Source organism: Salvelinus fontinalis, chromosome 27, assembly GCF_029448725.1.
Source record: "Salvelinus fontinalis isolate EN_2023a chromosome 27, ASM2944872v1, whole genome shotgun sequence".
Classification (NCBI taxonomy): domain Eukaryota; kingdom Metazoa; phylum Chordata; class Actinopteri; order Salmoniformes; family Salmonidae; genus Salvelinus; species Salvelinus fontinalis.
This window is the reverse complement of record NC_074691.1, coordinates 12,410,044-12,422,892: the sequence shown is the minus strand read 5'-3', so window position 1 is coordinate 12,422,892 and position 12,849 is coordinate 12,410,044. Positions and strand designations below refer to the sequence as shown.

Genomic DNA, 12,849 nt, shown 5'->3' with positions numbered 1-12,849 from the left:
GCTGCACCATAGCGATGGTGCCAGGTTTCCTCCAGATGTGAAGCTTGGCATTCAGGCCAAAGAGTTCAAACTTGGTTTTATCAGACCAGAGAATCTTGTTTCTCATGGTCGAGAGTCCTTTAGGTGCCTTTTGGCAAACTCCAAGGGGGCTGTCATGTGCCTTTTACTGAGGAGTGGCTTCCGTCTGGCCACTACCATAAAGGCCTGATTAGTGGAGTGCTGCCGAAATGGTTGTCCTTCTGGAAGGTTCTCCCATCTCCACAGAGGAACTCTGGAGCTCTGTCAGAGTGACCATCAGGTTCTTGGTCACCTCCCTGACCACTGGATCAGGCATTAATGGTCAAGGATTTCTCCCCCGATTGCTCATTTTAATAAATGTGCAAACATTTCTAAAACCTGTTTTCGCTTTGTCATTATGGGGTTGTCACGTTCCTGACCTTATTTTCCCTTAGTTTGTATTTATTTAGTATGGTCAGGGCGTGAGTTGGGGTGGGTTGTCTATGTGTGTTTTCATTTTTGGGTTTTTTGGGTTCGGCCTGGTATGATTCTCAATCAGAAGCAGCTGTCAATCGTTGTCCCTGATTGAGAATCATACTTAGGCAGCCGGGGTTTCACGTGTGGTTTGTGGGTGTTTGTATCTCGTGTCAGTGTTCGTGCCACACGGGACTGTTGTTCGGGTAGATTCTCTTTGTTATTTTGTTTCGTGTAGTGTTCAGTTTATTTCATAATAAAACATGGACACTTTCCACTCTGCGTTTTGGTCCGATCCCTACACCTCCTCTTCAGACGAAGAGGAGGAAATCTGCCGTAACAGGGGTGTTGTGTGTAGAATTGTTTTATTTAATGAATTTTAGAAGACTGTAAACGTAACAAAATGTGGGAAAAGTCAAGAGGTCTGAATACTTTCCGAATGCACTTTATGTGGTCACCGACAGAAGGGCGAACCCAGACACATCACAGGATCTATAAAGCTGAAGCATCAGTTTAGAATGTTTTCTCACCACCAAATATGGTAGTGAGAGGAAGTCCAGTTGCGGGTTGTGGGAGAGGATGGAACTAGGTGAACCTGGGCCGACATTCTGCTCATATACGGATAACAGGCGTTGTGTCGGAGATACATTGCCTGTGAAAAGAGGCTTCTAGGAAGAGGCTAGGTTCACCCAAACCAACACTGTTTCGGGTGGGAATGTCCATTTTACTCATTCCAATTCTATGCGACAATGGCTGTGGTACAGTATGTCTATGTATGTATTATCTGTAGTGTTGTACAGATAAGCCATTGTCATTCCCTAATCTTACTTCACTTGCACACACTGTCCATGTGTAACTCTGTGTTGTTGTTTGTGTCACGCTGCTTTGCTTTATCTTGGCCAGGTCGCAATTGTAAATGAGAGCTTGTTCTCAACTGGCCTACCTGGTTAAATAAAGGTGAAAAAAAATACATTATCTTCAGAACTAACTCAAATTTGAATATCTGGCTGTGTCATTATGATTTGGAGAATTATTTATGACACACTTATTTCATTTGAAAAAATGATAGGTGGCAAAGCTAAAAGGAGAGAAGACTGGGAGGAAAAGTGAAAAGGGTACTGCAATAACTGCCGAGTAGTTTTTTGTTCATCAATTTCGAATGAGCATTTGACAGTGTGCGGGTATAGTCATGATATTTAAAAAAAGACTATGACATCACTCATGGCATGCTAACTTCAATCATCTCCAAACTGCATGCAGAGATATACATGGTATTCATGAGTTAATCTCTGGGTAAGTAGAAAAACGACCTAAATCTCGAAATCTGTCAGTATCCCTTTAAAAATTAATACCCCATAACAGGTTGGGGTCAATTTCTATTTAATATAAGTGAAGATGTTAAAAGGATAGTTAACTTTTTTACACCAAATTGTCAGATGGCTAACAAAAAAACACACGTTTGACTAAGTTAAATGTTTGTGGCTATATCCCCTCAAGTTAATAGTGACTATTTAAACAACTTTGAATTATCGATTACAGTTCCTACTGGCCCATAGACTACTTTCAGGGTAAGGAACAATCTGACCGGCTATAAGGTGTATACAAGTGAACTATCCCTTAATTCAATTTACAAGTCAATCATTGTAAATAGGGCATTAATGGTCAAGGATTTCTTATTAAACTGAATCTTTTCACATTGATGTATGAGCCCAAACCCAACCCCTAACTGTTCTATGTTCTCTTTATCTTACATTTGTTTCTTTCCCACCACAGATGCTGTCATGAAGCGCTTCCCGGATGCAACAAAGGGACAAGCGGGAACGGCTTAAAACAGTAAAATGGCTGAATTGAGAAGCGATGAGAGAAAAAATGTAATGTATAGGATTAAATTAGGTTTGTGTTTTGTGTCATTTTTTCCTAATGTTTTATTACCAAGTATCACTGAAATAATACTCCTGAAACATATATGTTAACACATATTGTTAACATGTATTGTGACATATAAGGGACATTAATGTAATAAACATTTCAATACTATGTGTCAAACATATGTCGTTTTTCTTTGCTTATTTGAGCTGTTTTTGCCATAATATGGACTTGGTCTTTTATCAAATAGGGCTATCTTCTGTATACCAGCCCTACCCTGTCACAACATAACTGATTGGCTCAAACGCATCAAGGAAAGAAATTCCACAAATTAACTTTTAACAAGGCACACCTGTTAATTGAAATGCATTCCAGATGACTACCTCATGAAGCTGGTTGAGAGAATGCCAAGAGTGTGCAAAGCTGTCACCAAGGCAAAGGGTGGCTACTTTGAAGAATCTAAAATATAATATAGATTTAGATTTGTTTAACCATTTTTTGGTTAATACATGATTCCATATGTGTTATTTCATAGTTTTGATGTTGTCACTATTATGCTACAATATAGAAAATAGTAAATATAAAGAAAAACCCTGGAATGCGTAGGTGTGTCCAAACTTTTGACTGGTACTGTATGTGAATATAAGGCAGAAATATATGTCACATATATGAAAAGGGCCAATTCATGTATATTTCAACATATACTGTATGAGACATACACTACCGTTCATAAGTTTGGGGTCACTTAGAAATGTCCTTGTTTTTGAAAGAGAAGCACATTTTTTGTCCATTAAAATAACATCAAATTGATCAGAAATACAGTGTAGACATTGTTAATGTTGTAAATGACTATTGTAGCTGGAAACAGACGCCTCACAAGTCCTCAACTTGCAGCTTCATTAAATAGTACCCGCAAAACACCAGTCTCAACGTCAACAGTGAAGAGACGACTCCGGGATGCTGGCCTTCTAGGCAGAGTTGCAAAGAAAAAGCCATATCTCAGACTGGCCAATAAAAAGAAAAGATTAAGATGGGCAAAAGAACACAGACACTGGACAGAGGAACTCTGCCTAGAAGGCCCGCATCCCGGAGTCGCTTCTTCACTGTTGACGTTGAGACTGGTGTTTTGTGGGTACTATTTAATGAAGCTGCCACTTATATGTGTGGATACATATATAAGCATTTATGGGTATATATGTTTCCACCATATACAGTATGCCCATACAAAACATATAAAACATATACATGGTATATATACTGTACTGTATGTTTGTTTACCATAACCTAAGTGTAGAGAGAGGGAAGGTCATGGCAGGGAACACAAGCATGACTACAACCCTTATTTAAAAGAAAGCAACTGCTGCAGGTCTTAAAATATATATATATCAGTCAGTTTTGCTATAATATTATACATACAGTACATGTAGTATTGCATAAGGTTCAGGGTGCGGTGTGAGGTTAATCACACAGGACGTGAGGAGAGAGTGACTTTGAAGATGGGTCAGGAAGGGATGGGACTAGAATATCAAGAATCCACTGGTTCACGCATTAGAACATCCCCCTAATGTCTTTAATGCATTTGGTTTAAAATCCAGTAAGTGTTATTACTATTTATCACTAGGCATAATCTCTCTCAATAACTAAATGCTGGCTCCGTGAACAGTGTTTAATAGCACATCATCAACATAATGAATTTACTCCCAATAAATCACCACAGAGCAATTAACAGTAGAGAGAGAATCCTATTCTCTTTGAGTTGACCAGTAGAGTGGAAGATATAGCTACTACCTTAGTCCTGAGTAGAAGCTAAAGAAGATTCTGCACCAATCTCTAGAAATTGTAAACATATGATAATTCTAACGTGAAATTGCAAGGGAAACTGTTGCTACAGTAGCTAATTAATAAAAATCATATTTGCATATGATCAACATTACATCAATTGTATAAATGATGTGTAAATATGAAATCATAAAAAAATCACATATCTATGATTCCCACTTCCAGATTACTGTAGCAGTAAATGTTTTACGCATTACATTTGGATTTTACTAGTCTGGCACCACACACTGAGATAATCCTAAATAGTAAATCATATCATATCTTCCCATCTTCATTAGAATTATCATATCTTCCCATCTTCCGTTAAAAAAAATCATTAGGTTAGACAGAGCACCACCATGCTACATCCGTATCTCTCATTTGAATCAAGCACAGGCACAAGGCATTGGTATTTACTCACTTGCTTTACCAGGGGTCTTTACTTCTTTTTCTGAAATCATAGGGAACAAATAATCAAGCATAAATAATCAAAAGACATCAATAATGTATGAACTGCTTGAGGAAAGGTATCATTTGATACTTTGAGCCAGCATACCTTGAGCCTCTTTTACAGCTTTCTTCTCAGTCTTCTCAGCCTTCTCAGCCTTAGTCTTCTTAGCCTTCTCAGCCTTCTCAGTCTTCTCAGCCTTCTCAGTCTTCTTAGTCTTCTTAGCCTTCTCAGTCTTCTCAGTCTTTACAGCCTTCTCAGCCTTCTTAGTCTTCTCAGTCTTTTCAGTCTTTTCAGTCTTCTCAGCCTTCTCAGTCTTTTCAGCCTTCTTAGCTTTATCTATGAGATGATACAAATGCCATTTAACCTGTTCTTCAAATTCTGTTTATAATCTCAAACGTTTTCTCTTCAAACTGTAACACAAAGTGACATGGCTGTAATTGCAGTTTTGCCATGCATATAAACGTCCTCTCTAATCAAGTGACGAGTGACTGATTTTATTTTTCATGTGTTGTTTGTTCCGGGAAAATGTATATAATGATTGATGTGAAAGAGAATCATGCAACGCTTATTCAAAACAGATCTGTGCTGTCGAGTACCCAAAGTAATTCTGCCGGGCCTTTGTCTAAAGCCATGGCGTTTGAAGGATCCAATTTCTTCTTGTCAACTAGTGTTTTGTGTTTAATAAGCATGAGAAAGTTAACTGATGCTGGCATGTAGTCAACCTATCACTATAATACTATACCATTATGCGTGGCATGCTATTCAATAAAAATGTGCCGCTTTACAAAACACTATAATAGAGAAAAAGAGGGCATCCAGTGATTAGAATATGACATTTACAAGGCTGATCCATGGACAAGGAGCTCCTCAACAAAACAATGAATAATAAAAAATATATGCATTTGATGGTGCTATTTAGCATGACAGATGTATTCAAACCCTTGAAACCACTTCTTTGTGGCTTCTCCAGGTTTAGGCAAGATAAGGAATGCATTAAGCCCCACATGGATTCACGTGGTAAACAAACAAAAGACAGGAAGTGACCTGCTTATCAAAACAAAGGAGATGTCTTGCTTCGGGATTGAATATTTACTTACGTGGTTTAGTGGGCTGGGCTGTCTTCACAGAGTGTGTGGCTTTAGCTTTGGCTGAAAGAAAAAAATAAACCATAAGTACATTTACAATAATAATACAATAATACATTTACAAGCATTTAGTGTATGCCGGGATCAGATAAAGGTTTTGCACCATGTGTAACGGTCCTGACCTGTTTTATGTTGTTTTTGTATGTGTTTTTGGTCAGGGCGTGTGTTTTGGGTGGGTAGTCTATGTTTTGTATTTCTAGGTTGGTTTTTGTGTTCGGCCTGGTATGATTCTCAATTAGAGACAGGTGGTTTTCGTTTGTCTCTAATTGAGAGTCATACTAAGGCAGCCAGGGTTTCACTGGGGTTTTGTGGGTGTTTGTTCCTGTGTCCTCACAGGACAGTTGAAGGTTAGTCTTATTTTGTTGTTTTGTAGTGTATTGTTTTGCTGTTTTGATTAAAAGATGGCTTATTTCCCTCAATCCGCATCTTGGTCCTATCCATGCTCCTCCTCGTTTGAGGAGGAGAACAACATTGACTGCCTTTACAGAAACACCCACCACAACAGGACCAAGCGGATTGAGGAGAGAGAAAAAGAACTAAGGCACTGGACACAGGAGGAATGGTCTTGGGAGATCATGGACGGAAAAGGACCCTGGGGAAGGGTTGGAGAGAATCGCCGCTCTCGGGAGGTGAAGAAGGCAGCCACAGCCCAGGAGCGGTGGATTGAGGAGGCAGCACGTATGAGAGGCTGGAAGCCCGAGAGGCTCACCCAAGAATTTCTTGGGGGGGGGCTAAAGGGGAGTGTGGCGAAGCCGGGTTGGATACCTGAGCCAACTCCCCGGGCTTGCCGTGGAGTAAGAGGGCGTCGTACTGGTCAGACACCGTGTTATGCGGTAAAGCGCACGGTGTCCCCAGTACGCGTGCTTAGCCCAGTGCGGGCTATTCCACCTTGCCGCACTGGGAGGGCTAGGTTGGGCATCGAGCCGAGTGCCATGAAGCCGGCCCAACGTATCTGGTCTCCAGTACGTCTCCTCGGGCCGGCGTACATGGCACCAGCCTTACAGGTGGTGTCCCCGGTTCGCCTGCATAGCACAGTGCGGGCTATTCCACCTCGCCGCACTGGCAGGGCTACGGGGACCATTCAACCTGGTAAGGTTGGGGAGGCTCGGTGCTCAAGAGCACGTGTCCTCCTTCACGGTCCGGTATATCCGGCGCCACCTTCCCACCCTCCGCCCGGACCGGTCGGAGTCCCTACGCCCGGACCTGCCGGAGTCCCTACGCCCGGACCTGCCGGAGTCCCTACGCCCGGACCTGCCGGAGTCCCTACGCCCGGAACTGCCGGAGTCCCTACGCCCGGAACTGCCGGAGTCCCTACGCCCGGAACTGCCGGAGTCCCTACGCCCGGACCTGCCGGAGTCCCTCCGCCCGGACCTGCCGGAGTCCCTCCGCCCGGACCTGCCGGAGTCCCTCCGCCCGGACCTGCCGGAGTCCCTCCGCCCGGACCTGCCGGAGTCCCTCCGCCCGGACCTGCCGGAGTCCCTCCGCCCGGACCTGCCGGAGTCCCTCCGCCCGGACCTGCCGGAGTCCCTCCGCCAGGACCTGCCGGAGTCCCTCCGCCAGGACCTGCCGGAGTCCCTCCGCCAGGACCTGCCGGAGTCCCTCCGCCAGGACCTGCCGGAGTCCCTCAGCCAGGACCTGCCGGAGTCCCTCAGCCAGGACCTGCCGGAGTCCCTCAGCCAGGACCTGCCGGAGTCCCTCAGCCAGGACCTGCCGGAGTCCCTCAGCCAGGACCTGCCGGAGTCCCTCAGCCAGGACCTGCCGGAGTCCCACAGCCAGGACCTGCCGCCCCTTATCCCGGTGCTGCCCCTTATCCCGGTGCTGCCCCTTATCCCGGTGCTGCCCCTTATCCCGGTGCTGCCCCTTATCCCGGTGCTGCCCCTTCATTTAGGTGGGGTTAGTGGGAGGGTGGTCATTGGGAGGGGGATAAAGAAGCGGGGATTGATTATGGTGGGGTGGGGACCTCGCCCTCAGCCTGAGCCACCACCGTGGTCAACTGCCCACCCAGACCCTCCCCTGGACTTTGTGCTGGTGCGCCCGGCGTTCGCACCTTGAGGGGGGGGTTCTGTAACGGTCCTGACCTGTTTTATGTTGTTTTTGTATGTGTTTTTGGTCAGGGCGTGTGTTTTGGGTGGGTAGTCTATGTTTTGTATTTCTAGGTTGGTTTTTGTGTTCGGCCTGGTATGATTCTCAATTAGAGACAGGTGGTTTTCGTTTGTCTCTAATTGAGAGTCATACTAAGGCAGCCAGGGTTTCACTGGGGTTTTGTGGGTGTTTGTTCCTGTGTCCTCACAGGACAGTTGAAGGTTAGTCTTATTTTGTTGTTTTGTAGTGTATTGTTTTGATTAAAAGATGGCTTATTTCCCTCAATCCGCATCTTGGTCCTATCCATGCTCCTCCTCGTTTGAGGAGGAGAACAACATTGACTGCCTTTACACCATGTACATTATTCAGCAACAATGTATTATTCAACTGTAATTATGTAAACAGCTTTTGAGTTGAAATTTGAACAAGTCATTCACATACAGCATTTAAAATGTTTAATGACAACTATAAGTCAATCTGTGCATCTTGCGTTAACACGTCTCGTCAATAAAACTTGGAGAATTAACTATGCATGCAGTAAACAATTCTAGTCTTTTACGTATTTATGTCAAGGAGGGACTGAAATGGCATGGAAAAACTCAATGCTGCATCACAATCTATTGATCGATCACTCTAGTTGGCCTGAGGTCATTAATTAAATTGAGCCATTTGCCTCAGGTTTATTGATTAAAAGTCTTGGCAGCCGCACTTTGATATAGGCTGCATTTCACATGGTCAATACCAGATTTCCACTTTTCCTCAGATCAGTTCATTACTGGAATCTAGTGTTGTTGGCCTGGCAATGAAAGGTTGCAGCCCATCCCAAATATCCCACAGCTAGAGGATGAGGCTTAGTCAAACAAGGACTGTAATATCTGATCACTCTATTGGAAGATAAAAGGAGATGCTGTTTGTAGTTGTGTAAACAGATATACAGCATAGACATTGCTATGGTAGCTAGGTTTGATAACATCTAATCCTTTTTTTTTATTCAATAGCAGCATAAATTTGCACTGGAAACTTTTTATCATCCCGAAAATGTATTACAAAATGTCCCCCCCAAAAATTACATCACATTTTTGGGAGTGGCCCACCGTTGCTAAATGAATATAGGGGACACACTGGAGCTGTGCATTACCAACAGTGTTAGAGTATATGGTACAGTATATATACTGTACTGTATGTTTGTTTACCATACCCTAAGTGCAGAGAGTGGGAAGGACATGGCAGTGAACACAAGCATGACTACAACAACTATTTAAAAGAAAGTAACTGCTGATCAATCAGGTCTTAAAAGATATGTAAATCAGTCAGTTTTGCTTTAATATTGTACATACATTACATGTAGATAGCCATCATACTGACAATAAGGATTAAGTATTGCTTAAGGTTCAATGTGCACTGTGAGGCAAATCACACAGGACGCGAGAAGAGAGTAACTGGGAAGATGGGTCAGGAAGGGATGGGACTAGAATATCAAGAATCCACTGGTTCACGCATTAGAACATCCCCCCCCCAATGGAATCTAGTGTTGTTGGCCTGTGCAATAAGACGTTGCAGCCCATCCCACATACCCCATAGCTAAAGGATGAGGCTTAGTCAAATAAGAACTGTAATATCTGTTCACTCTATTGAAAGATACAAGAAGAGTCTGTTTGTAGTTGTGTAAACAGATACGGTATACTGCGTAGATGTTGCTATGGTAGCTAGCTTTCATAACATCTAATCCGTTTTTAATTCAATAGCAGCATCTATTCAAACTAGATCAAAGCATTTATATACTTTTATATGAACAGAACTCACCGTCTGATGTCTTCACATCCTTCACCTTCTCTTCTTCTTACGCAAGGAGGAAAGATATATGAGATACATTTATTCTAATCTAGCTGTGAAAACGTCAAACAGTAGGAACATGCCAATCTCAGCAGTCATCGGGTCCATCTATATTACAAATCCAAATAGATTCCCGTCTTTTATAAAAAAACTGCTTGAAGATGTTACATTACACATACTCTATGCATACTCTTTCCCAAACCTTGTGTGGGAACGTATAAATCGGGTTCGGTCCTGTACAATGGATTGCCTGCAGTGCAGTAAGACATACAATAGGAATCTGGGTTTTGACCCCAATAAGAATCCAATCTAAGAAACACCACAGATAAAATTTTCCTTCATAGCTACCTGTTTTGCCTACACAACATTCTACAATAACACCAACATGTGACCCTTTACAAGATAAGTTTCAGCATTAAGCTCTATGAAACAATGCAAAGGGGACTTTTTAAATTCATCTTTGGGTGGTGTAAACAGCCTCAGGGTAAAGCCAGGGTAAATCGCACGGAAGTGTCGTTTATAGGGTTAAAGGCAAGCTTTTGAGAATCTCACAAAGCTACCAGGTTCTTTCTTTGGAATTAGATAAGGGAGTTAAACTGTTGAAATCAGTTCTATATTCTAATGAAAATAGATTAATCAGTTATGCAAAATGATATGTAATACCCAGATAACACCCTATTTCACCCTACTGTATGCCTATCATCAATGTAGTCAAAACACAGCAAAGCCATATATCGTTAACCATGTTTGTTTTGTTTTCACAGATGTCCCACTGTTTGTGTTTGATTTTAGGGTTTAAGTCCTTGAAGGGAATTACTGTACATCTGGAGTGAAGTTCTTTCAAACCCATTACCCAGGTCAGTAAATAAGCACTTTGCTCTACCGTGCAGACAAACCACAGGCGATATACAGGGAGGTAATTCAGAGAGGGATCCTACGGTAATGGTCTAGATAGATGGAGGAAATTAGGCATTGGGTGGAACGAGCAGAACATATGCTGATTGTAGACAAAAAATAAATGTCAGGTAAACATTTGAACCGTACATTTAACTGCTCAGGAGAGTGTGGAGACAATCAGGATGCCTGTATGAGAGACTCAATCCTACATACATGACCTGATCGCTCCATGCTCCGCAGAACACGTATTCAGTTATTTAGTATGCTGGATTACAGAGGTTGTTTATACTTGTTTAGCCAATACAGTAATTGAGTGAGTAAATAAACCCATCCGTGTTGTGGGCCTCGGCGAAGGGTTGCTATAGTAACGTGATGCAGGGTTGTGTACGTGATGACGGTATTCACCAACAGAGGAAATGGAACAGCACAGTCTTATTAACATCCAGAGATAGCTGGAGGAAATACTGGATGTATTAGAGATGTTGCAGCATCCTTCTGAAGGATTTTGCAAGTGGCATATTATATATTGTGCACAAAACCAAGCTCCCACTCTGCTAATAGGCTTCAATAGGTTTCATAACCATTAGGTGCTAGAGTACATCATGGGAGAGAGCTGTTAAACCGCTGTAGGTCCAGGTCACAAGCACACCTCCCTGTTTCAGCTGTTTAAAAAGGGATACTTCAGGATTTTGACAACTTCCCCAGAGTCAGATGAATTGGTGGGTACCATTTTTATGTCTCTGTGTCCAGTATGAAGGGAGTTCGCCAGCCAATGCTAACTAGCATTAGCGCAATGACTGGAAGTCTATGGGTATCTGCTCGCAACTACCTCTAACTTCCCTTGAAGTGTTAACCTGTTTGTTTCCAAAATGACTCAAAAGTCCACTCGAAGCATAGTCAACTCATTCTTACTTTTTCTCTCTGCCGCTTTCGGTTTCTCTTTTGCTGATGGGAAGAAGTTTTTAATAATGTACCACGTAGTAAAAATGCAAAAGGAAAACAGTGAAAGACATAATAGTCCGTTTCTGCTCGACACACTAACAGATAGGAGTGGTGCACTTTACTGTACCTGCTTCAGGTGCGTTAGTTAGCTTCTCCTTCACTGCAGGACCTAAAAGTGTGAGAACAGTTAGACAGCCTGATTCCAATTTTCATTGTATCTACCTGAAAATAATCTGTTTTTAGTGTGTTTAGTGTGAAAAACATTTAAATTGCTGTGTGGTTACCTTTTTTTGTAGATATGGGTCTTATAGCGACAACTCTTGCGGTGGCTTTTACCATTGGCACCACTACATTTGTGTGGTTACCTTTTCTCATAGTGGGGACTCTTGGAGTGGCTTTCTCTTTAGGGTGCTCGGGTTCCAAAACAACTAGTGCAGAGATTCTATTATTTATTACATTACATACTAATAAAACAAAAAGATAATAAGGCTCCTGATTGAACAAGTTAATTAAGCCAAGCAGGATGTAGGAAGCGCTATACCATTCTTTACAAGCAACCATTTGGCGTTGGCTTTTGCAGTAGACGGTTCTGATAGAAACAATACATGTAATAAGTGTTTAACTGCAGTTCATAGTGAGCATTTACTCAAGTTAACATTTGTGAAATACAGTATTACCTTTCTTGGTAGTGGGTGTGGTTGTCTTGCTAGTGGTTGCCTTGACTTTTTCTTTGGAGATTGCAGGCTCTAAAATAGTAATATATCCACACTTAGAACATGTGTTCATTTGTTGACTGGAATAACTTGATCTAAGTTGATGTTACCTTTCTTTGTAGGAGTTATTTTGTCATTGTCCTTTTCCACAGGATCTGAGACAAAGGAAAATGCAAAATATGCTCATCATTCAAAGTACAGTATTCATACAGCTCAATGTTGCTCTGAGAATCTCATAGCAGCTACATATATTTGTTACCTTTCTTGGCAGCTGTTGTCTTAGCTTTATCTTCGGAAAAAACAACCTCTGAAACAAAGAACACAGACCAAAAACTTAAATTCACCCACTGAACAACTCTAAAAAGTAAACATATATAAAATGTCTGTGTATACACATTACAACATACACTGAAGTACCTTTCTTTGTCATGGAAGGTTTTGTCTTTTCTTCAGAGACAACAGCTTCTGTAATGAAAATATCATGGTCAACATTTTCAAATAAAAGTCAAGTACGCAGCATGTTATTAATAATGTACTACCAAAATCTGTACCTTTCTTTACAACAGCTGGTTTGAACTTCCCTTTGGACACCACAAGTTCTAGAAGGAAAGAAACAAATATAAACTATCTA

The 12,849-nt window shown here is 42.0% G+C and overlaps 1 protein-coding gene across 9 annotated transcripts in view; it reads right to left on the bottom strand.

Moving 5' to 3' along the window:
* LOC129825060 (triadin-like) overlaps window positions 1–12,849 on the bottom strand; it is a 55,249-nt gene that overhangs the window by 9,141 nt on the left and 33,259 nt on the right. For 6 of the 9 annotated variants that reach the window (XM_055884802.1, XM_055884798.1, XM_055884799.1 and 3 more), the window contains 11 exons: window positions 12,770–12,817; window positions 12,636–12,683; window positions 12,478–12,525; window positions 12,329–12,373; window positions 12,183–12,251; window positions 11,790–11,933; window positions 11,633–11,674; window positions 9,637–9,669; window positions 5,704–5,754; window positions 4,712–4,942; window positions 4,577–4,606 (listed from right to left, as the gene is read on the bottom strand). In XM_055884802.1, the coding sequence (XP_055740777.1) occupies window positions 4,577–4,606; window positions 4,712–4,942; window positions 5,704–5,754; window positions 9,637–9,669; window positions 11,633–11,674; window positions 11,790–11,933; window positions 12,183–12,251; window positions 12,329–12,373; window positions 12,478–12,525; window positions 12,636–12,683; window positions 12,770–12,817 (789 nt within the window). The remainder of the gene's footprint in view (window positions 1–4,576; window positions 4,607–4,711; window positions 4,943–5,703; window positions 5,755–9,636; window positions 9,670–11,632; window positions 11,675–11,789; window positions 11,934–12,182; window positions 12,252–12,328; window positions 12,374–12,477; window positions 12,526–12,635; window positions 12,684–12,769; window positions 12,818–12,849) is intronic. The other 3 variants (XM_055884805.1, XM_055884801.1, XM_055884807.1) reach the window with 3 other exon arrangements.